At 36.6% G+C, this 27,179-nt stretch overlaps 1 protein-coding gene across 1 annotated transcript in view; it reads right to left on the bottom strand.

Annotated features, from left to right (window-relative positions):
• The window catches only part of TMC1 (transmembrane channel like 1), a 202,955-nt gene that overhangs the window by 131,814 nt on the left and 43,962 nt on the right, over window positions 1–27,179 (bottom strand). Inside the window, exon 3 of the mRNA XM_063636643.1 lies at window positions 2,175–2,222. Within this exon, the coding sequence (XP_063492713.1) occupies window positions 2,175–2,222 (48 nt within the window). The remainder of the gene's footprint in view (window positions 1–2,174; window positions 2,223–27,179) is intronic.

Below are 27,179 nucleotides of genomic sequence, written 5' to 3' on the forward strand. Positions count from 1 at the left end.
GGAGAATAAAAGAAAGAAAAGGCCAGAAAGACTATTCAAAGAAAATAATAGCCAAAATCTTCCCAAATCTGGGGAAGGAAATGCACCCTCAGATTCAGGAAGCCCACAGACCCTAAATTATGTGAACCCAAATAAATCCACACCAAGATACATTATACTTAAATTGCCAGAAGTCAAAGACAAAGACAGAATTTTGAAAGAAACAGAAAAGCAACTTGTCATGTACAAGGAAACCTTCATAAGACTATCATTTCTTAGCAGAAACTATGCAGGCCAGAAGAAAGTAGGATGATATTTTAAAAGTGCTGAAAAGAAGAAACCTGACAGCCAAGAACGCTATGCTCAGCAAGTCTGTCCTTTATAAATGACCGAGAAATAAAGACTCTCAGACAAACAAAATCTAAGTTAATCACCCTTAGACTTTTCTTACAAATAATACTAAAGGAAGTTCTTCAAGTTGAAAAGAGAGGACACTAAAGAGCAACACAAAATCACATGAAAATATAAAACTCTCTGGTAAAGGTAAATATATAGACACATACAGGATACTATAATACTTTAATGACAGTATATTGGTAACTTTTAATAGTATTATAAAAGTAAAAAAGTATTAAGAGTAACTATAAGAATATGTTAATGGATGCATAATATAAAAATATGTAAATCAAGATGTCAATAACATTAAGTGTCAGGGAAAGTAGAAGTGTACAGTTTTAGTATGCAATTGAGGTTAAATTGTTTTCTGCTTAAAATAGGACTTTTATAATTATAAGATGTTGAACGTAAGTCCCATGGTAACCACAATAAAATTTCTATAGAAGATACACAAAAGAAAAAGAGAAAGGAATCAAAATATATCACTATAATAAAAATCAATAAAATATAAAAGAGAATAGCACGAGATAAAAAAGTGACAAAAGAGCTTCAAGACAGAAAACAATGAACAAAATGGCAAAAGTAAGTTTTGCTCTATCAATAATACTTTAAGTTTAAGTGGATTGAACTTCCCAATCAAAAGACATAAAGTGGCTGAATGAATTAAAAAACAAACCAAAGAAAAGAAACAACTGTATGCTAACTATAAAAGATTCACCTTAGATTTAAGGACACACATAGGATGAAAGTGAAGGAACAGAAAATGATATGCCATGCAAATGGTAGCTAAAAAAGAACAGGGGTGGCTATACTTATATCGGACAAGATATACTTTTAGTATAAAACTGCCATAAGCAACAAATAAGAGCATTATATAGTAATAAAAGGGTCAATTTACCAGGAAGATATCACAATTATAAGTATATATGCATCCAACATCAGAGCACCTAAATATACAAACATTAACGAAATTCAAGACAGAAAATACACAGCAATATAATTATAGTAGGAAACTTCAATACCCTACATTACATTCCATAATGGACAGAACATCTAGAGAGAAAATCAATAAGGAAACAGCAGACATGAACAACATTATAGATCAAATAGACCTAGCAGACATATACAGAACATTCTACCCAATAACAGCAGAATAAACATTCTTCTCAAATGCATAAAGCCTAAAAATACTACTCTAACATTCCCTCTGCCCTGTCTGTGTAAAAACTGGTCATCAAGAAATCATCCGACCTACCTTGTTTGAGTGTAGATCATAAGACCCTCATTCCAAAGAGGGTCCCTGCCCCATACCCAGAAGAAAGAAATGCATGCTTAGAGAGGCCAAGAAGAATCTAGGCAGACAGGCCTTGTTGTGTTTCCCCACTCAGTGTGTAAACATTAGATTATACCCTTTTTGTCCAATCATATTTCTACACTGCTGTCCACACTTTGTTGAACCTAAGCATAAAAATAGACAATTTTCTGTATCTTTGGGTCTTCATCCTAAGGCTTTAATGAATGCAAGTTCTATGAAATTATATGCCTTTTCTCCTATTAATATGTCTTTTGCTTGTTGATTTTTTAGCAAACAATCAAGGGAACACGGTCTTGGCCCCTACAGTGCCAACTGGATAGACTCTAGGGTGTTTGCTGAACTTGATTCCTCCTGTGAGACCATCAAAAGTTATCCACACACACTTCTGCTTATATATGGTAGCTCAAGTCCACAAGAGGATAAATTCCTTGAGTTTACTGGTATTCCTTAGGAAATGTATCCCAAGTGGCCCATCACCACTTACTTGAGCTTTCCTCAGTCTCGTCTTCTTTTTCCTCCACTTTGATTTGTACTGTTGAGGAAAGAAAACAGTACAGCAATTATTTAAATGCCTGTACAATTGTTAGTAAGTGTTTTTTACTTTTATTTTTTTATCACAATGTTTTTGTGCAGTTAATACAATTTTTTCCATAAACTTGTCAAAATGAGCACAATTTATTAAAGATATGCAGCTATAGCATCTTATACAATGCCATGCAAAGATTTTTCTATCTCATAATCTTCAGGGATTTGCAAAACATAACAGTTATAAGCCCAATTCAAAGTTATAAGTTATCAGCTCAATTCAAAATAACTTCAACCAAAATAAATTCTGTATTGCAATAAGTATACTTGGGGTTTGTTAGGTTATTTTATTTCATGAGAAATTGAATTGTTAATAAAGCTATATCCACATGCCCGTACCAATTAGGTTAATAACCAAATTAACTACTTAAAAATAGAGAATAATTTATTCCAACCACTTTTACCAAGCATGAAAAAGTCTTTAGAAAAATGCTTAAAGCCAGATCTTTTCTATTCCAATTATTTTTATAGGTATTATATTAATATAGCCTAAATTTCCCAATATGTGATTCCCTTTGGCAATATGGAGATAGGTGGTTTTACAGTTCTTTCCAAGACAAAGGACACTTTTTCTGTTTATTCCTCACCCCATACACATACAGCATCTTCTTTTTAGCTTTGCTTCATTTTTATAAAGGCATATAAAAGTTTTATAAAATTTTTAACACTACAGTAATATGAAAAAATATATTTATTGGCATATTTTTTCTTTTGTCAACTGAATGTTCATTCGTCACAGGTTTCTTGCCTTGGAAAAATTAGAATATTTCTTAATAATCAAAGTCTATTAACTTGCTTATAAAACATGAATTTTATCATATTTTTATTTAAGGTGGAATGGCATTTGTCCAAAAAAGCAAAGATGACAAACAATGTTGCTGTGAACAGATGAAACAACCTCTGGTTTTGTTTCTGTTCACTCACTGTCAAAGGTTATTATTCAGAATTTCACAGGCATATTGAAAAGGCAACACATGCCAAGAGTGTAAATTCCATTCACAAAGAAAATTATTGTAAAAGCACTTTTTGCCTTTAAACAGCATCTGGGTAAAAAATTTTAGGATATGCAAAAATGTTATCACTCAACATCAGCCACAGAATGTGAAAATAAATGTTCTTTTGTTCAAAGTGAAAATATGCCTTCTGTTGCTGGCTGCAACTGAATCTACACAGGACAAAGATCTTTATGTCACTACTGAAAGTTTGCAATAATGAAGGCAGACACTTCTAAGGAGATATTCCACATTCTACAATAGGTCATGGTCTTTTATTTGCAATTAATGTCACCACTAAGCTTCTTCAGTCAAAGAAGGATTCTCTAGGAAAGAATTTTAATGATATAAGATTAACATTGGAGCAGGGTCTTATCAGTTATATATAAAGAAGAAACAGCTGAGGACAAATAGCAAATGCTGACCCACAGCCTACTTTGCTATATGCACAGCCAAAGTAAAATTTTAAAACATTTGCACAATGTATTAGGCTGATTTGTGATGATTATTTCACTAGAATGTGATAATATAAAGTTAATTAAATAAAATAGAAAAATCTACTAAATGAACAAAAATATAAGGAAACCCTTAGGAAAGATTATATATTGAATAAAAAGAGCAGAATAAGGTATCCCAAGCTAAAGAGATAAGCAACAACTCAGTTTCCTCTAACAACCAAGGGAGAGAAAAAGCAGGGCTAGAGTCATGAATCATCTTCTCTGGCACAGAAAGAATAGTTTATAAATAACCATTAAATAAAACCTAAAAGTCCATAAGGGAAGATATTCCCTGTGTTGGCAAGTAGAGAACTAAAACAGAGCTGTGATTTCTCAGTGATGCAATGAAGAATGCTGCAGAAATGACCCATTCCCTCCTCTTGAGTTGGTTTTCCAACAGTGATTCTGGTCTGTGCATGATCATCTCTCCACATTCTCCTTAGGTGCCTTCTTTGCTTAACAGCATTCCTTTGTCTGATCATGGAATAGTCATGTTTTATAGTCATTGTGATAATACTTGTTTTGTTCTTGATTCAAACCCTCAGCAAAGGCATCACAAGCATCAAAAACCAAATAGCAGCACTCTGACCAGGAGATTTAAGACACTATCAAGATCCTCAGAGCAAACTCGATTTAATGGAACATTATTTGGCCGGAAAAGTAACTATCAGCACTTGGCCTATATCTCCTTCAACTTAAAGCAATGCTAAAGAACTATGTTAAGAACTCCCTCCAAGACAAAAACCTGTGCAAAGAGATAGCTCAGAATACTTGAATGGGAGTTACAAACCCTTTCCTTTCTCAGACAATCTCTGAGATGGCCTGTTGCCATTCCTTCTCTCAGCAGTCCCTAGTACCTTATTCCCAATTGTATGATCTCTTCATGCCTCAGCTGCTCCCCAATGCCTATTGATCATGCACTTTAAAAATAACCTTCTCTCCTGGAGAGTGATGGGAGGATAGTGAAGGAAGAGGAGGGGAAGTCTGTCAAAATGTTGGAGGCAGCAAGCAAAACTGCATTGAAGTATGTGTAGTTAAAAGAGGAATATGCAATAGGAGCAGATGAACTCCTAGGCAACCCAGATCCTTATTTCATGCAGATAGACTCAGTAATTAAAAACAGCAAAAAGAAACAACAGCAAAATGTCACATTTCAGAGGCATAGGAGTCGTTCAGAAAAGTGGATGTTGTTCTGGGGCTTCTTTTTTAATCTATAATGCTGAAAGTTTATGCTTCTTCAGGATAACACAGTGACCAAGTGGCCAGAAGAGTTGAATGGTATTGCCTTTTTCTCTGACCCACATTTACTTCTTGAAGCAATGTTTATAGCTCCAGGTTATTATTTTGGAAACTGAAAATTCACTTATTGAATTACCATTTATTGTGTGCTCACAAAGAAATACAGAGAAAATGCTCTTGGATAAGGGTTTGTAGACAGTAAAAGAAAATACCACTGCCTTTAATAAGTCTTACTATTTGATGCAAAAGAATGACTTTATAGGCCAGGCGCAGTGGCTCACGCCTGTAATCCCAGCACTTTGGGAGGCCAAGGTGGACAGATCACTTGACGTCAGGAGTTCAAGACCAGCCTGGACAACAAGATGAAACCCCGCCTCTACTACGAACACAAAAATTAGCTGAGCTTGGTGGCGGGTGCCTGTAATCCCAGCTACTCAGGAGGCTGAGTCAGGAGAATTACCTGAACCCGGGAGGCAGAGGTTGCAGTGAGCCGAGATTGTGCCACTGCTCTCCACCCTGGTCCACAAAGTAAGACTCCCTCTTAAAAAAAAAAAAAATGACCGAGGAGGGTGGATCACGAGGTCAGGAGATCGAGACCATCCTGGCTAACATGGTGAAACCCCATCTCTACTAAAAATATAAAAAATTAGCTGGGCGTGGTGGTGGGTGCCTCTAGTCCCAGCTACTCGGGAGGCTGAGGCAGGAGAATGGTATGAACCCGGGAGGCAGAGCTTGCAGTGAGCTGAGATAGTGTCACTGCAGTCCGGCCTGGGCGAAAGAGCAAGACTCCGTCTCAAAAAAAAAAAGAATGACTTTATAACAGTAAGATTTGAGATTAGGTATGGGTCTCTTATCCAGTCTGCTTGAGCTGCAATAGCAATGTATTATTTAGCTCTTTTGTGTTTCTTCTCAGAATTCTTTTTTGTGTACAAAGAATGTCAACGTTGGCCCTTCTCATACAAATTGGATGTCTTTTACCTCAGACTAAACTTTCTTGATAGGGATGTTAATCAATGGCATGACAGGCATAAATGAACCCATGTCATCCCTGTAGGATGTGAGAGAAATAGAGAAATCAAGGATAGCAACTGGTTCTTGGCTTGAGCACCTGAAGAATGGAATTATAGGAAAAGAAGATGGAAGACTGTAGGGAGAATAGCTTAGGTAGGAGCTGTTAAAGATCAGGAGTTTAATCAGATCCGTTGGATTTCAGGTGCCATCTAGACATCCAAGCATGACATTAAGTAGGCAATTGAATATTTGAGCCTGGAGTTCAGAAGAAAGGTCTGGACTGGAAATATGAATTAGGGAATTATCAGCATAAACATTGTATTTAAAGCCATAAGACCAGATGAGATAACAAAGAAAATGAGGGTAAACAAAACAGAAAAAGGAGACTCAAAATGGTGAGGAACAGAAGAACAAACTGAAGAAACTAAAAATGAACAATCAGCTCTTAAGTAGAAGGAAAGTCAGAGATTGTGGATGGCAGAAGATGTGCATCAGAGATGTATCATAACTTGCTAAGTACAATGAGGACTGAAAATTGACCACTGGATTTGACAATGTAGAGATATTGATGATCTTGGCAGGCATATAGTTAGTGCAGTTGTGTGGGCAAAAAGCTGAATTCAAGTGGCTTTATGAACTGATGGGCAGTGAGTAAAGGGATACAGCTATTTTTGCTAGTTAGAATGGTCTTATATGCTGTTAAGAAAGATCTAATGAGAATTGAGAAATTGAAGATGTAGGCTACAAAATGAACCACCTATAATGTAAAGCAAACAACACGAATTAGATTATTAATTCCTCAGTTTTATTTCTGCTTTTGGTTTATCCCTGGGCTGTGCTTCTCTGACTGATACTTTGTTAAAAGACTGAACAATTTACTAATATACCTCTTGTTTAGATTTGAGTCCACTATAGCAATTCAAAACTATGGAACTAAAAGATAGGGTAGGGAGAAGAAAAGAAACAAAAAGAATGAGAAGAGAAAGGAGAGAAACAGAAAGAGAAGTAAAAGAATAAATATGGGGTGAGAATTACAGTAAATGATACTGGAAAAGAATAAATAAAAAGCAAAATTTGCATTTTAGTCTTGCTACATATGACAAATAAATATTTTATATATATATATAATGTGTAGCCTCAGGTTAACTAAACTCGGGCCAACTTCAGCTATCTGTACTATTAATATTTTGCTTTAACAAGAATTTGAAGGTGAAAAGCTAGAAAATGTGAATAAAATAATTTTTAAGATAAAGTGAAATTTGTCATATTTCATAAGGAAATTATGAGCCCCTTAACAAAAACGTGAAATCTCTCTTCTCAAGGGGGAAAAAAAGAGAGAAAAGGGAAGACAGACCAGTGAAACTATAAAAAATAAGCTATGATTTTTAAAAAAAACCTCTTTAAAAGGCAGCATTCTTATGAATACACACTGTGTAATATTATACTCTGAAAACTCTAGGTATAAGGTCATTCATTGCCCCTCAAATTACTAATTTCTGATTATGGCAATACGAATGATGGGGATGCATATTTTGATCTGAAGAAAATTACACATGTGTATGCATGTATATGTATATAAGCTATGCCAAGAACAGCATTTAGATATTTTGCTTTTCTTAAAACCAAACAAAAAGTAAATCAATCCAAATTTCAAAAGGAATGAGTAAAATTAGCCCTAAAGAAGACTAAAGAAGAATTGCCCAACAATGAGCCACTTGGATGCTAGATTGAGTCACCAAATCATATTCAGGCATCATCTCCATATAGAGAATGGCCCAGGATATGGTTCAAATTTGTGCCAAAATCTCATGTCTAATTGTAATCCCCAGTGTTGGAAGAGCTGCCTGGTGGGAGGTGACTGGATCATGGGCACAGACTTTCCCTTTGCTGTTCTTGGAATAGTGAGTTCTCACAAGATCTTGTTTAAAAGTGTATAGCACCTTCCCCTTCTCTCTCTTCCTCCTGCTCCGGCCATGTAGGAATTACCTCCTTCCTCAACTTTGCCTTCTGCCATGATTGTAAGTTTCCTGAGGCCTCCATGAGGAGGCTGGATAGCAGAAAGCAGCCATGCTTTCTGTACAGCCTGCAGAACTATGAGCCAATTAAACCTATTTTCTTTACAGGTTACCCTGTCTCAGGTAGTTCTTTATAGCAGTGCAAGAATGGGCTAATACAGCCCAACTCTCTGAATTTATGATAACACTATTGGTGGTTGTGAAGTAGGGAACAGAAGCTACTGCATATGAAACTGAATAAAAATAATAGGGTGCAATTCTTCTTACTCTAGAATAAAATATACCCAAGATTATTAAATCTCACTCAGGTTAACTAAGCACCTCCCTTTATTTTTGCTACTTCTAGGTCAGGACAAAAAGAAGCTCGTGCCATTTGTTTATAACAATCCCAAGTCCTTCAAATGATGGAATTAAACATAATATTTCAGAAGCCATTGAATGAAGAGAATAATTATTTAGTTCTTACATAAATCAAATACCTTAATAAACCTATAAGCTATAAGACATTTAAAAAATCATCAGGAGTGAGAAACACAGAATGAGATCATTACACTTAAATATCATCAAAGTATCTGGGGATAAGATTTAATGTGACAAACGTAGGCTGATATTTCTTCTGTGTGTACCAGTATCTTATCTTCCTTAAGACCAGTTTTGTGAAAACCAGAGGGCGCAGACATTCAAAAACACTGTACTGGAAACTTGTGTAATAAATGCCTCCAAAACTGGTCACATTTTCAAACATTATAATATCTTGAAAATACTAAATAGTTATTTTCAATCTCTGTGGTTTCAAAATTACAAAGAGAATAATAGTTTTGGTTTTTGGTAGGACTCACCAATCCAAAAGAGGGAGGCAGGCAAAAATTACAACTGTTATAATAGCTGTCACTCTTCAATGTTTTTCCTTCTAGATTACACTCATTTTTTGAGACTCTTTGGGCCCTCAGAAGTAGAAAATAAATAGCTGCAGATGTCTGCTTTATTAAAAACACAATATAAAATAGTTGATAAACACAATATAGTTGATAAATAGAATAGGATGAAGCCTAAGGAGAAACACATTTTACTGTGAGGTCACAGAGAGAGGGCGCTAATTCTGAGGCAAACAGAAAGAACAAAAATAGAAAATCTACTCAAAATAAAGATCCCCATTCTATCCTTTTACAATGGAAATAAATCTTTTTTATATACGTAAGAAGGAGGGGAAAGGGATGCACACCAATTTTTTTGCACGTTTTCCTTCTGCTTTTATTGTACGTGAAATTATAATTAAACACAGGCTGACTGAAGTGGGTTGCCGGTATGTTTCCAAATTCTACCACCCCTGAGCTGGAAGAGCAAATATGAAATGTGAAGCCTCGTTCTGCAAATGGCAAATTACATGCTGGAGTATTTGTGAGAAACTGCAATTAGGTATTTCACGACACCATCAGTCTACAGAAAGAACAAAAACAGCTCTTACTCTGTGTGGTTTGGAGGGCTGGCTTTTTCAAAAAAAAACTATACATATTCAATAAATAAATAGCTATTTACAAAGACATTTAGAGCCCTCTGTGGTTATGAAAAAGTAAGCGGTGAGTCTTGCATTTTCTTTGCATTTAGATTGTTCGAGGGAGGGAACATTTCTTATTTAACCATGCTGTCATAATATATATTCAGAGTGTATGCTTTCACATTGCAATTACTACCATAAAGGGCAACCACTGTAAATAAGTGTGGTAAAATGAAATACATTATCCTGTGTGAGGTTTTCTGGTTAAAATCTTTTCTAGTAATAGGATACCAAAATAACAACCAGATGAAAATACAAATGTGCATTATAACCTGTTAGCAGCTATGCTTATATCCTTGGGTTATTTAGGACAAAAAGGAATCTTTCTGTCCTCCATAGCATTTTTGCAATATTCCAACTCAAGAAGAAGAATGGTTGTCAGGGTTCATGGATAAGCAAACAAAATGAAACAAACAAAAAACACTAAAGAATTGTGAAAGAACTGAAAGAAGAGGATTGTTCCTAAGGCATAAAGAAGCATAAAAGGCTGGCTGAACTCTGTACACATCTTTACCCTTCCTTTGTAGCACTGCTTTTGTTCACATTAGAGATGCTAATTATTGCTCATTAGCATACATTAGCAAATGTTAATGAGTGTCTTCCAAAGAACAAAAGGCAGTGGGGGCAGGGTAGAGTCAGGGTGAAGGCTTAGCAGTGAAGGAAGGGCTACAACAGAAGAGAGACAAAGAGAAAAAGGAAATGAGAGCAATATAGGACTTAGATTCATCGTTTCCTAAAATTTGGAAGATCTATCTTCCTGACAAAATAGTAATAGCACTAAGAAAAGTGAAATAATTTACTTCATTTTTTCTATAAAAATAGAAAAAGCAAATCATTAACTAGAATAAGTCCATTTTTTTCCTGCTCTTTAGCTGTTAGGAGAAAATCACAGTTCATAGGACTTGCTACCTAACCAGGAATATGAGTTAACACAGTCATCACTTAATGAAAAAGAATTCTGAATTCTAGTTATTCTCAATTCATCCTAATTTTTTCTCTCACAGACTCAACTTGCAATATTCAGGAAGACTAAACCTATATATAATTTGTATATGGCCTGTAATATAATTAAAATAATTCACATACAATGTGGTATACATATTAATTTATATCCTAGAGGAAGCTAGTTAATATTTGAGTACTCCAGTTGAGGATTGACAATGTTAGAATGGAGATTTAACACCTAAAATACTGGAATCAGGAGCACTTCAGCCATCTCTATCTTAGACTAGCACCAGATGGTTTGTTAGTTGGAACAATGCTTATTAGATGTAAATTTTGTGAAATTAAATGTGATTGAGGTATGTGGATTTGCTAGAAATATTATTTCTGCCCCGTCTTTGTATACAAAGGGTCATGTTAGCCTCAATAATCTCATTTTGGAATAGTAGGCACTGTACACCCAGGAATCCCAAATAGTTACTTGTTTTGCCATTTAATGGAGAATTTTTTTTATCTGATAAGACCTCTGTGAAATAGGCATACTCCAGTTCCTGCCCATGAAGGGGTCAGGGAAAATTTCCTGCTTCATTACTATAGATTGAAAGCTTATGTTCCCCAAAATTCATATGTTGCAAGATAACCCCCAATACAATGGTATTGTTAGGTCATGGGATGAAACCTTCATGAATGGATTAGTGCCATTAAAAAGAAGACTCCAGAAACTTTATTCATTCTTTCTACCATATGGAGACACAGCAAATGGATGGCTGTCTATGAACCACAGTGTAGGCTCTCGCCAGACACCAAATCTGCCAGTAGTGCCTGGATATTGGACTTTTCAGCCTCCAGAACTATGAGAAATAAATATCTGTTGTTTATAAGCTACCTAGTCTATGATATTTTGTTATAGCAACCAAACAGAGTAGGACAATTACATGTTGCACTCTGTACAAATAACAAACGCTCTTGTTTAAGTGAAGCCAGTTGCGCAATAGGAAACAGAAGAAGGTAGATGGGTTGGTAAGAAAGCAAAAGAGAGAGGGGCCTATAGACCTGGGCAAATACTCTGGAGTTAGGAAATAAAGGTCCAGAGAAAAAAAAAATGTCTTGAGGAAGAAAGAGAAAACAGAAAATTATGTTTAATAACTTATGCTGAACTCAGTGAGATATTAAACACAAGCATGAAAAAATGAACCCATTTGTCCCAATAAAAAGATTGTTGTAAATATGAGAAAAGAATGGGAGACATGCATTGCCATAAGTATGCTTATGAATATCAGGGGCAAACTGAAAGTCTTTGGGGTCAAAGTTATTGGGGGCTTGAAAATGAAAGAACATTGATTAAAATAGCATGAATGTTAGAGGAAAACAAAGAAACTATGTAAATATAGACTTCAGTGGGATGGGAGTTGGAAATGTCACAAACAAATATACTAAGAATTTTTATCTCAACACATAACATACTTGCTTGGCGTAGACACTAACGGTAATATTATTAGAATAAAGAAAATAATTTATGTGTATGATTCCACTCCTGGGATCATTTTAGCCATGACTGTAAAATATTTTACATGAAGATTATAATCAGAGATTTCTAATTGTCTTATTTTCTGAAGAACATCAAAGTGAAAAGTGGTCAAACCATGTATCTCACAAGGGTCAACTAATTCCTGAGTGAAACTGATGACTTTATGAAAAACATAGTAAATACAGTCTATAATAATAGAATTGAGAATATTTATGTACATATTACATATAAAAAATATAGCTTTTTTAAAAAGCTAAAAATTAAGATCCTTCTTTGTGCCAAGTACTCTTATTTCATTTTATGCTTGTCATAATATAATAGGATAGTTATTACTCACACTGCTTTACTGTTGAGAAACCTGAGGCTCACAAACATTAACTGACTTGCTAAAGTCCGCACAGTAAGAAAGTGGCAGAACTAGAATTCAAACCCGTAGGCATGAGTCTGAACTCCGAAACTCATATTCTTAAATAATATAATTCATTATTGCTCTAAAATAGAAGGTTGTCTTCAATGTGGAAATGGGAAATCTATCTCAGGATACATATCCAGGATTTATCTATGCCTGAGGAGACTGACTACTGAGATCAATAAATTCTAGTTAACTCCTTCATTCTAGCAAAGAAACTCTGAATAGACACAGGTCAAATGACTTGACAAAAATCATACAACCAATCAGTGGCATAACCAAGATTTAAATTCTAGTCTTCTATTTCCACCTCCAGGGTTGCTTTCATACCATGCTGCCTCAGTTACATTGATTGCAAAATTTTACCCAAAAGGTGCAAAAGCGTATTATAAAATCAACAATGAAAAATGCAAGCACCTCATTTCATGGTGAGTCTGAAATGGAACATGTACGTAGATCCAAATTTAAGTTCCTGACATCAATGTTATTCTTTACATGGGCAAAGTTTGGCTAAAAACAATAAATATACAAAAATGAATGCACAGACACCACACTTTATTCATCAGGCTAAACACCGTTCATATTAGCACCTCTCACAGGATCTTGTTCAGAGTGTTAACACGGCAGATGCTCAATGGTTACTTGATCCATCAATGAGTTAAGCCAGCATGAATACTAAACAGGAACAGACAGGGAAGGTCAAAACATGAGTCTGCATTCAGAGAAAATCATATTGTGAAAAGAGGCAATCCCAACATTTTTCAGTTTGGGTTGTCAGAGTGGGGAAAAATGATAGGGTATTAATAATTGATTGTCTATATCTGAGTCGTAGTCTAAGGATAATCTCGTCTCTTGTAATTTAGTAAATATATATGGAGCACTTACTCCTTGCAAGGCCCAGTGCCCCGTATTGGAGGGAATGCACGGATTAGTAAGAAAGTGTGGAAGTGAATTTTATGTGTCGATTTGGCTGGGCCAAAGTGCCTAGATATTTGGTGAAAGATTATTCTGGGTGTGTCTGTGAGGATGTTGCTGAATGAGATTAACCTTTGCATTGGTAGACTGAGGAAATCAGATTCCTTCCCCTGTGTGGGTGAGCCTCATCTAATCCACTGGAGGCCTGAAAAGAACTAAAGGCTGAGCAAGACAGAATTTTCTCTCTCTGCCTAAAGGTCTCTGAGCTGGGACATCTGTCTTCTCCTCCCTTCAGACTCTGAGTGGAACTTAACTATCAGGACTCCGGGTCCTCAAGCCTTTGGCCTGCAGATTTTGAGACTTTTTAGCCTCCATGAACCAGTTCCTTTGTGTGTGTGTGTGTGTGTGTGTGTGTGTGTGTAATTTCTGTTCCCCTAGAGTGCCCTGGCTAACAAAGGAAGTCTCTGCCCTCAAGATTACCTTAATGAAAGCAGTCAAGTACAATAAGAAGACACCTGATATAATTATTTAGTAAATTCCACCAGAGAAATACAGGCAAAAGACCTATGAGAGAGAAAGGGAAAGACAGAGAGAGATCAGGTTCATTAGGGAGTTTCAGGATATTTGCTTTTTGCTATATTTCTTCAAATGTTTCTAGAAACAGGCGGAAGATTAATCAGTACACATAAACACATATTTCAATACCTGATTTCCTTTGGATGAATCTCAATTTCTTCAAGATCATGGCCATGGAGAACAGAGTTTGTCCTGACTGGCCTAGTACTGAGAAATACGAATAAGAAAGAAGGACTTCTGTCTATCTGGGTCCTGAGATGATTGCATTCATCCACAGAACTATAAAAGTCAACTCAGAGCTTTCAGGTTGTTGCCTGGCTCTAGGAGAATGAGCCTATGTTTTTGAGTCAGACAGAGACATGTTTGAGTTTTGGCTCTGCTACAATTTTATGCCATCCTGTACTGTGGCTAATTTATTTAAAGTCCCTATGCCTTAGTGAAAGGAAGGAATTGTAATTATTGTATAGGGTTGCTATGAGAACTAAATATAATAATAAATACATGCAATATACTCAATACGGTGCCTGGTACAGAACAAAGGTTGTAATAGTCTACAAGGGTGTTCAAATGCTTTGACACATACCAACACACAAATTTTTGGCATCTTTAGTCTAAAATTTTAGGAAGATAAGGAAAACACATCTACTTTGAGCTTTTTCTTAATACCTTAGCGTCTACAAGTAGAAATATCCCATAATATTTAGTCTGAGATGATATTAGAAACCACTTCACCAAAAGATAAAGACTAGGCATAAAATATTACCCTAAATTGGTACTTATTAACTCTCTTGATACTCTTAACTCCAACGACAATGTCTGCTCTTGATGATGTCAACCAATATTGAAAGAAGACGCAGCCAAATTCAAACTTGCTGTGCTGCCTTAGCCAATGTGGGCTTCCCCATCCAATTTTTTCTTGTTACCAATTGGAGGATGAATTCTAGTCCATGCTTAGATTGATCAATAAACAAAGGACCAGCAGTCATTTGGGGTACTAGTCTTTCATTGCCACAGAAATTGTAAAATCAGTTCCACACAAAGAAAGAGACAAGAGTCAATGGAGTCTAGATTGGACCTCTCTCAGCCAGCTTCAGAATTCCTTTCCTTGTCAATACTCTGGCATTCAGAGAACAAATTATCATGATTGTGTGGCAACTGAAAAGACAAAAAGGCATGGGGTGGGGTCACTCAGTAAGAGATTGACAGTCTGCCAAGTCCACTAGAAGCTGGGACCTTGTACTTGCTAATATATTCAGTATCCTGATTGTAAGTGATTTTTTTGTTTTCAGTCTAAAGTAATCAATTTTATCTTCATTAAATGCCAGAGGGTTGAGACTGTAATTGTAACTATTACATCATGCAGGGAAGGACAATGGTTTGAGATCTAAACCTAGACTTTTAGCAGCCAGCTCAAAAGTAGGAAAGAAAGTTAATGTTGATGAAGAGAGACTCCTCTAAAGGAGCAACAAATACATGCAGGTGTTTTTAATTCACCATTATCCCTTTTTTCCCTCACATGGGATGGAATCACTTTGGTTATTGGAATAAACCACATCTTAGTTTCAGACAGTAAGACTAGACTACACTAAACCCATTTTTAAAAATTCAATATCATATATTTTTCAGATGACAGGAGAAATGATTAAAATTCTGTTAATAGCCTCAGAAGCTACTTAGCCTCCCCAGTGTGTTCATGTGTTCCCCAAGAAATGAGTTTGTGGCTCATACCCAGCTAGAATAGACCTTCACTTCTGGTTCTTCAAGGTGATCTTACCACTCAGGCATTCATCGAACTGTTCAGCTTCACATCCTGTCTCACGTGTCATGAAATCTTACTATATGTGTATGTGTGCATATGTGTGTGTGTGCATGAGAGAGAGAGAGAATTTTAAAGATTTACTTGAAAGATTTCTGAATCCTGGATTTATTTTCATACTTCTGCATTCTTCTTAAGCATCTTACAGTAAGATAGTTCCAAACAACAAATTGTCTCAACTGTGTGAGCTTGGTAAAGCTGTTTGCTCACCCTAAAACACAATTATCATCAATAGCCTGATGGCTTGATATGAGATTAGCTTATTTTTTATTCATCCGCTCAGCCTGGCAGCAATGAGAGTATATTTTAATGGATTCCATGGACAAAGACCATCAGTTTTCCTCTTCATTCTGTGGTGTTGAATTCTGCCACTCTCTCCAGACCTCTTCCCCTGTCTCCCATATCCTGGAGGATTTCTAGCAGGGAAAGGCCAAGGCAATGGATCTCAAACTTTAATGGACATCATTATCACCTGGAGAGCTTGTGAAAACACAGATTCCTGGGCTTTGCCCACAGAGATTCTGGTTCAGTGGGTCTGGGATGGGCCCAGTAATTAGCTTTTATAAAAAGCTTCCAAGTGGTGCTAAAACTGCTGGTGGTTGGCAACCACTGTTTGAGGCGTCCTGAGGGCACGGGGAAAGTTAATAAGCACCTGCTGCCTTCCTTTAGGAAACATAACTCTCATGACCTAGAAATTGTCTTTCTTTGTCTGTCTTTATTTCAGTCTCACACTGTCTTGATTACTGTAGCTTTATTATGAGCCCTGAGGGCAAGTATATGTCTTCTAAACTTACTCTTCTTTTTCAAAGATAGTTTGCCTCTTGTAGGTCCTTTGCATTTTCATATAAATTTTAGGATTAGCTTGTCAAATTTTGCAAGCATTTTAAAAAGCCTATTGAGGTATTGATTGAGATTCTGTTGAATTATAGACCAATTTAAGGAAAATTAATATCTTCACAATGTTAAATTTATCTAATTCACAAATGAGGTTTCCATTTATTTCTGCCCTCTTTAATTTGTTGCAGCAATGTTTTATAGTTTTCAGTGTTCAAATCTTGAGCCACTTTTGTCCAGTTTGTTCCTAAGTACTTCATAATTACTTTTTCTGATATTATAAATGATATTTTACAATTTTTAATTTCCAATTGCTGCTTGCATACAGTGATCTGTAGTTTTGTTTTCTTGGAATGTCTTTGTCTAGTTTTGGATAGAGTAGCACTGCCCTCAGGGACAGTTGGGAAATATTTCCTCCTCTTCAATTTCCTGGAAATTTTACACAGAATTAGAATTACTTTCTCCTTAAATATTGGGTACAATTCTCTAGGGAGACAATCAGAGCTTGGAATACGTTTCATAGGATAATTTTTAACTATCAACTTAATTTCTTTAATGGATATACAGCTACTAAGATTATCAATTTCTTCCTGAATAAACTTTGGTAGATTGTGTCATATAAGTAATTTGTGCAATTTATCTAAGTTGTCAAATTTATTGGCCTGAATTTTTTATCATATTATCTTATTATTCTTTTACTATCTGTAGAATGTGTAATGATGCCACCTTTCTCATTTCTGTCTTCTGTTATTAGATGAATAAATGTTATATTAAAGTTATTTATTTTGGGGTGCTACATATAAAGTATGAGAAAAAGGAAATTGTTTCTTCTTGATAAATTCCTGATCAGTCTTGACCAGTGGTTTATCAATTTTACTGATCTTTATAATAACAAGTTTTGGGTGTTATTAAATTTTGTTTTGTTTTTCTGTTTTCTACTTTATTGATTTCAGCTCTGGTCCTTATTACTTACTTTCTTCTGCTTATTTTGGATTTATTTGCTCTTGTTTTTCTAGTTTCTTCAGGTAGAAACTGAGATCACTGGTTTGAGATTTTCTTTTCTAATATAGGTCTATACTATTATAAATTTTCCTCTAAATACTGCTGTTGTTGCATCTCAAAAGTTTTGAAATGTGTGTTTAATTTAGTTCAAACACTTTCAAATTTCTATTTTGATTTCTTATTTGACCCTGAGTCATTTAGAAGTATGATATTAGTTACCAAATATTTGGGGATTTGCCAGATATCTTTTGCTATTAATTTCAAATTTAATTCCATTGTAGTTACAGAATATACTTTGTATTAGTTGAATTATTTTAAGTCTGTTGAGATTTATTTATGGCCTAGAATATAGCATATCATGCTAAATATTCTGTGTTCTCTTAAAGAAAATGTGTATTCTGCTTTTAGCTGATGTGTTGTGTGTGTGTGTGTGTATACACATATATGTGTGTGTGTGTGTGTGTGTGTTGCCCAGGCTTGTCTCGAATTCCTGAGCTCAAGGCCTGCCAAAGTGCTAGAATTACAGGCATGAGCCCCAAGCCTAGCCCCATAAATATTAATTAATTCAAGGTGATTGATAGTATTTTGGAGGTTTTCTATATCCTTACTGATATTTTTGTCTGTTTATTCTATCAATTATTCAGAAAAAGTTCCTGAAGCCTGACTATAACAGTGGATTTGTCTATTTGTATTTGAAGTTATATCAGCATTTTCTTTATGTATTTTAGAGTTCTGATATTAGGTGAATAAATGTTTAAATTTGTTATTTCCTTTTTATAAATTTACATCTATTATTATGAAATAATGAAATAATGTTCTTCATCCCTGGTAGTATTAATATTATTTGCTCTGAAGTCTAATTTACTCAGTATTAATATGGCCACTCCACTCTTTTTGATTAGTTCAAAATAGTATGTCTTTTTCCATCCTTTTATCTTTTACCTATTTGTATTTTTATGCTGAAAGTGGCAATATTTTCTTATAGGCAAGAAATAGTTGGATATTGGTATTTTATTCAATTAGACAATTTTTAACTTTTAATTGGGGTGTTTAGGCCATTTACATTTAATATGAATATCTAAGTGATGAGTTTATTCTCTTACCATTTAATATTTTTGCAGATTGAATTAATTTAATTTTATAAGAAATTTAGAAACCATGAGCAAATATTTACATTTCATTAAAAAAAAAGTCTGTACATCATTCAAATTTTAAAAGTCAGCGAGACACTAAAAAAATGTACTAAGTAATATGTTTCGTTTTAGAACAAAGTATTATCAGTGGCTCATCATAACTGATGTATGAACACAAGGAAAATGCTAAAAAGTTGTAAAACTGAATCTCAAAGTGATCCAGCTGGATGAAGGAAGCACCAGTTGTCACCAATGTGGGACTGCCATATATTCTATCAAAGGAAACAAACTACCACTAGATGATAAAGATAAGCAAATAAATAAACTGGGGAAAAAAAGTATCCCATGATTCCTGGAATGTTACAGTAAATGGTTTGTTTCTGTTGTTACATGTGTTTCATCTTTCTTCCTTTAAGAAATTAAGTGGATGTGTGAGGGATCCAAGAATATTTCCCAGTTATATCTTATTTTTTCAGTAAGGATAACATTATATTGAAGAAATAATGATTGATACTGCCTATCATTTCAGCCACTGAATATACTATTAAAATGATTTAACAACTATACTATGCTTTGATTTTTTTTCTTTTTAAAAAACTTTAAGTCAAGAATATTTAAAGAATGAAAGTCTCTTAATTTAAAAAATATACAGTCATCCTTTGGTATCCGAAGGGGATTGATTCCAGGACACCCCTCAAGCCCCTCCTGTATACCAAAATTAATGGATGCTCATGTCCCTACCATTTAATTTTTATTTCTCCCATCTCTTCTTTGTTTTTGCCTTCCTCTTTCAGCCTTCTTTTAGATGAACTGACTTTTCCAATGATTCCATTTTACCACTTTCATGGTATATTATCTACAACTCTTTGTGTTACTATTATTAAGTGGTTGGTTTCAGGTGATGGGTATCAAGATATACTACCCCAAAATGTAACACCTTAGCATGTCAAATATTTTAAGCTGTATGAATTTGAGAAAACTGCAGAAGCAGGACGGGTCACTCTGTTCTTCCCTGGCACTTCTCTGAAGTAGATCATAAGTCCCTCATGTGAGAGATGCCCTCCCTATACCTAGAGAAAAGAAACATCCTTTTCTCTCACGACAAAAGGTCAAGGAGAAAAATCTGAACAAGCAAACCCGGCTAAATTTCCCCCAGTTTACTACCATTACATCATAACCCCATTGTATTATATGCTCCATTATATTTCTCCATGACTATTCATTCTTCATCAAACGTACTATAAAAATACTCGGGTCTGTTTCTTTGAGTCTTCTTTCCTTATGATGGCTACTGTGTCACATAACACTTACATTAAGTAAACGTGTATGCTTCTGTGTTGTTAATCTGTTTTTTGTTATAGTGGCCTCAGCTGTGAACCCAGGATGGGTAGAAAAAAAGATATCTTTCTTTCCCCAAGAGGGTACAGTGGTCTTTAGTCACAGTCTCCCTTCAAGTGATACTACACCGTTTCATACATAGTGTAAAACCTTATACCAGTATGTTTCCATTTATTTTCTTATAGACTTTATCCTACTGTTGTCATACATGTTTTGATGTTCATTAATCCTTCTTCTACATCTAATCTGCTGCGAATCCCGTCTCACTTATGCTTCATCTCAGATATTGTAATTCTCATCTGTAGATATTTTATTTTGTCTTTTTATTTCTTCTGTGTCCTTATTTAATCTTTCCTCTAGCCTCTTGAACATGTGTAATGGCTAGCGTTGGCAGAGTTATAATTAGCTCTTTGTTTACTAATTACATCATCTGTGTCATTGATGGGGCAATTATGTGTAATTGATTTTTCTTGGAATTATGGGTATTTATTTTCATGCTTCTTTATATTCATGGTAATATTTGGTTGCATATTAGACATTATTAATTTTACCTTACTAACCGCTAGATACTTTCACATTCCTATATTCTTCGGCTTTGTTCTGGTATATATTTAAGTTACCTGGAAACAGTTTTACCCTTTCGGGTCTCATTTTTTAAGTTTTGTTAGGATCAGAGCAACATTTGGTCTAGGACTAATTTTTTCTCACTGCTGAAGCAAAACCCTTCTAAGTTACTCTACCTGATGTCCCATGAATTACGTGGTTTTTATACTCTTTCTGGTGGAAAGAGGAGCTATTCCCAGGCCTATGTGATTCTAAGGATTTGTCCCTCTAAACCTTTTCAGAGATTCTTTCTCCAGCCACACACATGCACTGATCATGATTCAGCAGAAGAGTCAGCAGGAACACTACAGGAATCCAGAGCTCACTCTCTGTTCAGTTTTCTTTTCTCTGGAACTCTTCCTCATGAATTGCAGCTATCGTAGTACCTGCAGACTTTCAGGTCTCTCTCCTCAACTCAGAAAGAGCAATAGTTGCCATTTGCAGCCCTTCTCTCTGCACCTTGGCCTGGAATCTCTCTCCAGGCAGTAAACTGGGGCAATCATAGGCTCACCTAATTTGTTTTCCCTCTCTCAGAGGTCATTGTCCTTTGTTGTCTGAGGTATAATGTCTTAAAAACTGTTGCTGTATATATCTTATCCAGTTTTTATTTATTTCACATAAAAGAGTAAATTCAGTATCTGTACTCCATCTTAACCACATTGATAAATCTATTTGTGCTAACTATTCTAGAGGTCTCTGAGTTCTTTTTTTCAAGTCATATGGAAGAACAAAAATATGAGTCAAGAGATTAGCTATCTCTTACCCTTTCTCTATTGTTTCACATCTGCTCTTCCCCAGGTATGTGAAATTACCAATTTTAAGAGAAGGGTTATATCAATTATGCATCCTTTAAATAAAAATAATATTTATAAATATTTCAATGACATGCAGAAATGTTTATGATAGATGTCATACAAAAATATCATTAAAATTCTATAGGTTATAAAGTTAGAATATCTGAAATAGTGGAGCCAAGATGGCCGAATAGGAACAGCTCCAGGCTCCAGCTCCCAGCCCCAGCGACACAGAAGACGGGTGATTTCTGCATTTCTGCTTGAGGTACCGGTTTCATCTCACTAGGGAGTGCCTAACAGTGGGTTCAGGACAGTCGGTGAAGCGCACTGTGCGCGAGCCGAAGCAGGGCGAGGCATTGCCTCACTCGGGAAGCGCAAGGGGTCAGGGAGTTCCCTTTCCTAGTCAAAGAAAGGGGAAACAGACGGCACCTGGAATATCGGGTCAGTCCCGTCCTAATACTGCGCTTTTCCAACGGGCCTGGAAAACGGCACACTAGGAGATTGTGTCCCGCACCTGGCTCGGAGGGTCCTATGCCCACAGAGTCTTGCTGATTGCTAGCACAGCAGTCTGAGATCACACTGCAAGGCGGCAACGAGGCTGGGGGAGGGGCGCCCGCCATTGCCCAGGCTTGCTTAGGTAAACAAAGCAGCCAGGAAGCTCGAACTGGGTGGAGCCCACCACAGCTCAAGGAGGCCTGCCTGCCTCTGTAGGCTCCACCTCTGGGGGCAGGGCACAGACAACCAAAAACTCAGCGAGAACCTCCACAGCCTTAAATGTCCCTGTCTGACTGACAGCTTTGAAGAGAGTAGTGGTTCTCCCAGCACGCAGCTGGAGATCTGAGAACGGACAGACTGCCTCCTAAAGTGGGTCCCTCACCCCTGAGCAGCCTAACTGGGAGGCACCCCCCCAGTAGCGACAGACTGACACCTCATTCAACCGGGTACTCCTCTGAGACAAAACTTTCAGAGGAACTATCAGACAGCTGAATTTGTGGTCTCACGAAAATCCGCTGTTCTGCAGCCACCGGTGCTGACACCCAGCCAAACAGGGTCTGGAGTGGACCTCTAGTAAACTCCAACAGACCTGCAGCTGAGGGTCTTGTCTGGTAGAAGGAAAATTAACAAACAGAAAGGACATCCACACCAAAAACCCATCTGTACATCACCATCATCAAAGACAAAAAGTAGACAAAACCACAAAGATGGGGAAAAAACAGACCAAAAAAACTGGAAACTCTAAAAAACAGAGCACCTCTCCTCCTCCAAAGGAACGCAGTTCCTCACCAGCAACGGAACAAAGCTGGATGGAGGATGACTTTGATGAGTTGAGAGAAGAAGGCTTCAGACGATCAAACTACTCTGAGCTACGAGAGGAAATTCAAAACAATAGCAAAGAAGTTAAAAACTTTGAAAAAAAATTAGAAGAATGGATAACTAGAATAACCAATGGAGAGAAGGGCTTAAAGGAGATGATGGAGCTGAAAGCCAAGTTTCGAGAACTACGCGAAGAATGCAGAAGCCTCAGTAGCAGATGCGATCAACTGGAAGAAAGGGTATCGCTGATAGAAGATGAAATGAATGAAATGAAGAGAGAAGGGAAGTTTAGAGAAAAAAGAATAAAAAGAAATGAACAAAGCCTCCAAGAAATTTGGGACTATGTGAAAAGACCAAACCTACGTCTGATTGGTGTACCTGAAAATGATGGGGAGAATGGAACCAAGTTGGAAAACACTCTGCAAGATATTATCCAGGAGAACTTCCCCAATCTAGCAAGGCAGGCCAGCATTCAGATTCAGGAAATACAGAGAACGCCACAAAGATACTCCTCGAGAAGGGCAACTCCAAGACACATAATTGTCAGATTCACCAAAGTTGAAATGAAGGAAAAAATGTTAAGGGCAGCCAGAGAGAAAGGTCGGGTTACCCACAAAGGGAAGCCCATCAGACTAACAGCTGATCTCTCAGCAGAAACTCTACAAGCCAGAAAAGAGTGGGGGCCGATATTCAACATTCTTAAAGAAAAGAATTTTCAACCCAGAATTTCCTATCCCGCCAAACTAAGCTTCATAAGTGAAGGAGAAATAAAATACTTTACAGACAAGCAAACGCTGAGTGATTTTGTCACCACCAGGCCTGCCCTAAAAGAGCTCCTGAAGGAAGCACTAAACATGGAAAGGAACAACCGGTACCAGCCCCTGCAAAAACATGCCAAATTGTAAAGACCATCGAGGCTAGGAAGAAACTATAGCAACTAACGAGCAAAATAACCAACTAACATCATAATGACAGGATCAGATTCACACATAACAATATTCACGTTAAATGTAAATGGGCTAAATGCTCCAATCAAAAGACACAGACTGGCAAACTGGATAAGGAGTCAGGACCCATCAGTGTGCTGTATTCAGGAAACCCATCTCACGTGCAGAGACACACATAGACTCAAAATAAAGGGATGGAGGAAGATCTATCAAGCAACTGGAAAACAAAAAAAGGCAGGGGTTGCAATCCTAGTCTCTGATAAAATAGACTTTAAACCAACAAAGATCAAAAGAGACAAAGAAGGCCATTACATAATGGTAAAGGGATCAATTCAACAAGAAGAGCTAACTATCCTAAATATATATGCACCCAACACAGGAGCACCCAGATTCATAAAGCAAGTCCTCAGTGACCTACAAAGGGACTTAAACTCCCACACAATAATAATGGGAGATTTTAACACCCCACTGTCAGCATTAGACAGATCAACGAGACAGAAAGTTAACAAGGATATCCAGGAATTGAACTCAGCTCTACATAAAGTGGACCTAATAGACATCTACAGAACTCTCCACCCCAAATCAACAGAATATACATTTTTTTCAGCACCACACCACACCTATTCCAAAATTGACCACATAGTTGGAAGTAAAGCTCTTCTCAGCAAATGTAAAAGAACGGAGATTATAACAAACTGTCTCTCAGACCACAGTGCAATCAAACTAGAACTCAGGATTAAGAAACTCAGTCAAAACCGCTCAACTACATGGAAACTGAACAACCTGCTCCTGAATGACTATTGGGTACATAATGAAATGAAGGCAGAAATAAAGATGTTCTTTGAAACCAACGAGAACAAAGACACAACATACCAGAATCTCTGGGACACGTTCAAAGCAGTGTGTAGAGGCAAATTTATAGCACTAAATGCCCACAAGAGAAAGCAGGAAAGATCCAAAATTGACACCCTAACATCACAATTAAAAGAACTAGAAAAGCAAGAGCAAACACATTCAAAAGCTAGCAGAAGGCTAGAAATAACTAAAATCAGAGCAGAACTGAAGGAAATAGAGACACAAAAAACCCTTCAAAAAATTAATGAATCCAGGAGCTGGTTTTTTGAAAAGATCAACAAAATTGATGGACCGCTAGCAAGACTAATAAAGAAGAAAAGAGAGAAGAATCAAATAGATGCAATAAAAAACGAAAAAGGGGATATCACCACCGATCCCACAGAAATACAATCTACCATCAGAGAATACTACAAACACCTCTATGCAAATAAACTAGAAAATCTGGAAGAAATGGATAAATTCCTCGACAAATACACCCTCCCAAGACTAAACCAGGAAGAAGTTGAATCTCTGAATAGACCAATAACAGGTTCTGAAATTGTGGCAATAATCAATAGCTTACCAACCAAAAAGAGTCCAGGACCTGATGGATTCACAGCTGAATTCTACCAGAGGTACAAGGAGGAACTGGTACCATTCCTTCTGAAACTATTCCAATCGATAGAAAAAGAGGGAATCCTCCCTAACACATTTTACGAAGCCAGCATTGTCCTGATACCAAAACCTGGCAGCGACATAACCAAAAAAGAGAATTTCAGACCAATATCCTTGATGAACATTGATGCAAAAATCCTCAACAAAATACTGGCAAACCGAATCCAGCAGCACATCAAAAAGCTTATCCACCATCATCAAGTGGGCTTCATCCCTGGGATGCAAGGCTGGTTCAACATACGCAAATCAATAAATGTAATCCAGCATATAAACAGAACCAAAGACAAAAACCACATGATTATCTCAATAGATGCAGAAAAGGCCTTTGACAAAATTCAACAACCCTTCATGCTAAAAACTCTCAATAAATTAGGTATTGATGGGACGTATCTCAAAATAATAAGAGCTATCTACAACAAACCCACAGCCAATATCATACTGAATGGGCAAAAACTGGAAGCATTCCCTCTGAAAACTGGCACAAGACAGGGATGCCCTCTCTCACCGCTACTATTCAACATAGTGCTGGAAGTTCTGGCCAGAGCAATCAGGCAGGAGAAGGAAATAAAGGGTATTCAATTAGGAAAAGAGGAAGTCAAATTGTCCCTGTTTGCAGATGACATGATTGTATATCTAGAAAACCCCATTGTCTCAGCCCAAAATCTCCTTAAGCTGATTAGCAACTTCAGCAAAGTCTCAGGATACAAAATTAATGTACAAAAATCACAAGCATTCTTGTACACCAATAACAGACAAACAGAGAGCCAAATCATGAGTGAACTCCCATTCACAATTGCTTCAAAGAGAATAAAATACCTAGGAATCCAACTTACAAGGGATGTGAAGGACCTCTTCAAGGAGAACTACAAACCACTGCTCAATGAAATAAAAGAGGATACAAACAAATGGAAGAACATTCCCTGCTCATGGGTTGGAAGAATCAATATCGTGAAAATGGCCATACTGCCCAAGGTAATTTATAGATTCAATGCCATCCCCATCAAGCTACCAATGACTTTCTTCACAGAATTGGAAAAAACTACTTTAAAGTTCATATGGAACCAAAAAAGAGCCCGCATCGCCAAGTCAATCCTAAGCCAAAAGAACAAAGCTGGAGGCATCACGCTACCTGACTTTAAACTATACTACAAGGCTACAGTAACCAAAACAGCATGGTACTGGTACCACAACAGAGACATAGATCAATGGAACAGAATAGAGCCCTCAGAAATGATGTCGCATAGCTACAACTATCTGATCTTTGACAAACCTGACAAAAACAAGAAATGGGGAAAGGATTCCCTATTTAATAAATGGTGCTGGGAAAACTGGCTAGCCATATGTAGAAAGCTGCAACTGGATCCCTTCCTTACACCTTATACAAAAATTAATTCAAGATGGATTAAAGACTTATATGTTAGACCTAAAACCATTAAAATCCTACAAGAAAACCTAGGCAATACCATTCAGGACATAGGCGTGGGCAAGGACTTCATGTCTAAAACACCAAAAGCAATGGCAACAAAAGCCAAAATCGACAAATGGGATCTCATTAAACTAAAGAGCTTCTGCACAGCAAAAGAAACTATCATCAGAGTGAACAGGCAACCTACACAATGGGAGAAAATTTTTGCAACCTACTCATCTGACAAAGGGCTAATATCCAGAATCTACAATGAACTCAAACAAATTTACAAGAAAAAAACAAACAACCCCATCAAAAAGTGGGCAGAGGACATGAACAGACACTTCTCAAAAGAAGACATTTATGCAGCCAAAAAACACATGAAGAAATGCTCCTCATCACTGGCCATCAGAGAAATGCAAATCAAAACCACAGTGAGATACCATCTCACACCAGTTAGAATGGCCATCATTAAAAAATCAGGAAACAACAGGTGCTGGAGAGGATGTGGAGAAATAGGAACACTTTTA

This window comes from Symphalangus syndactylus, chromosome 3 (genome assembly GCF_028878055.3).
Source record: "Symphalangus syndactylus isolate Jambi chromosome 3, NHGRI_mSymSyn1-v2.1_pri, whole genome shotgun sequence".
NCBI classification, from domain to species: domain Eukaryota; kingdom Metazoa; phylum Chordata; class Mammalia; order Primates; family Hylobatidae; genus Symphalangus; species Symphalangus syndactylus.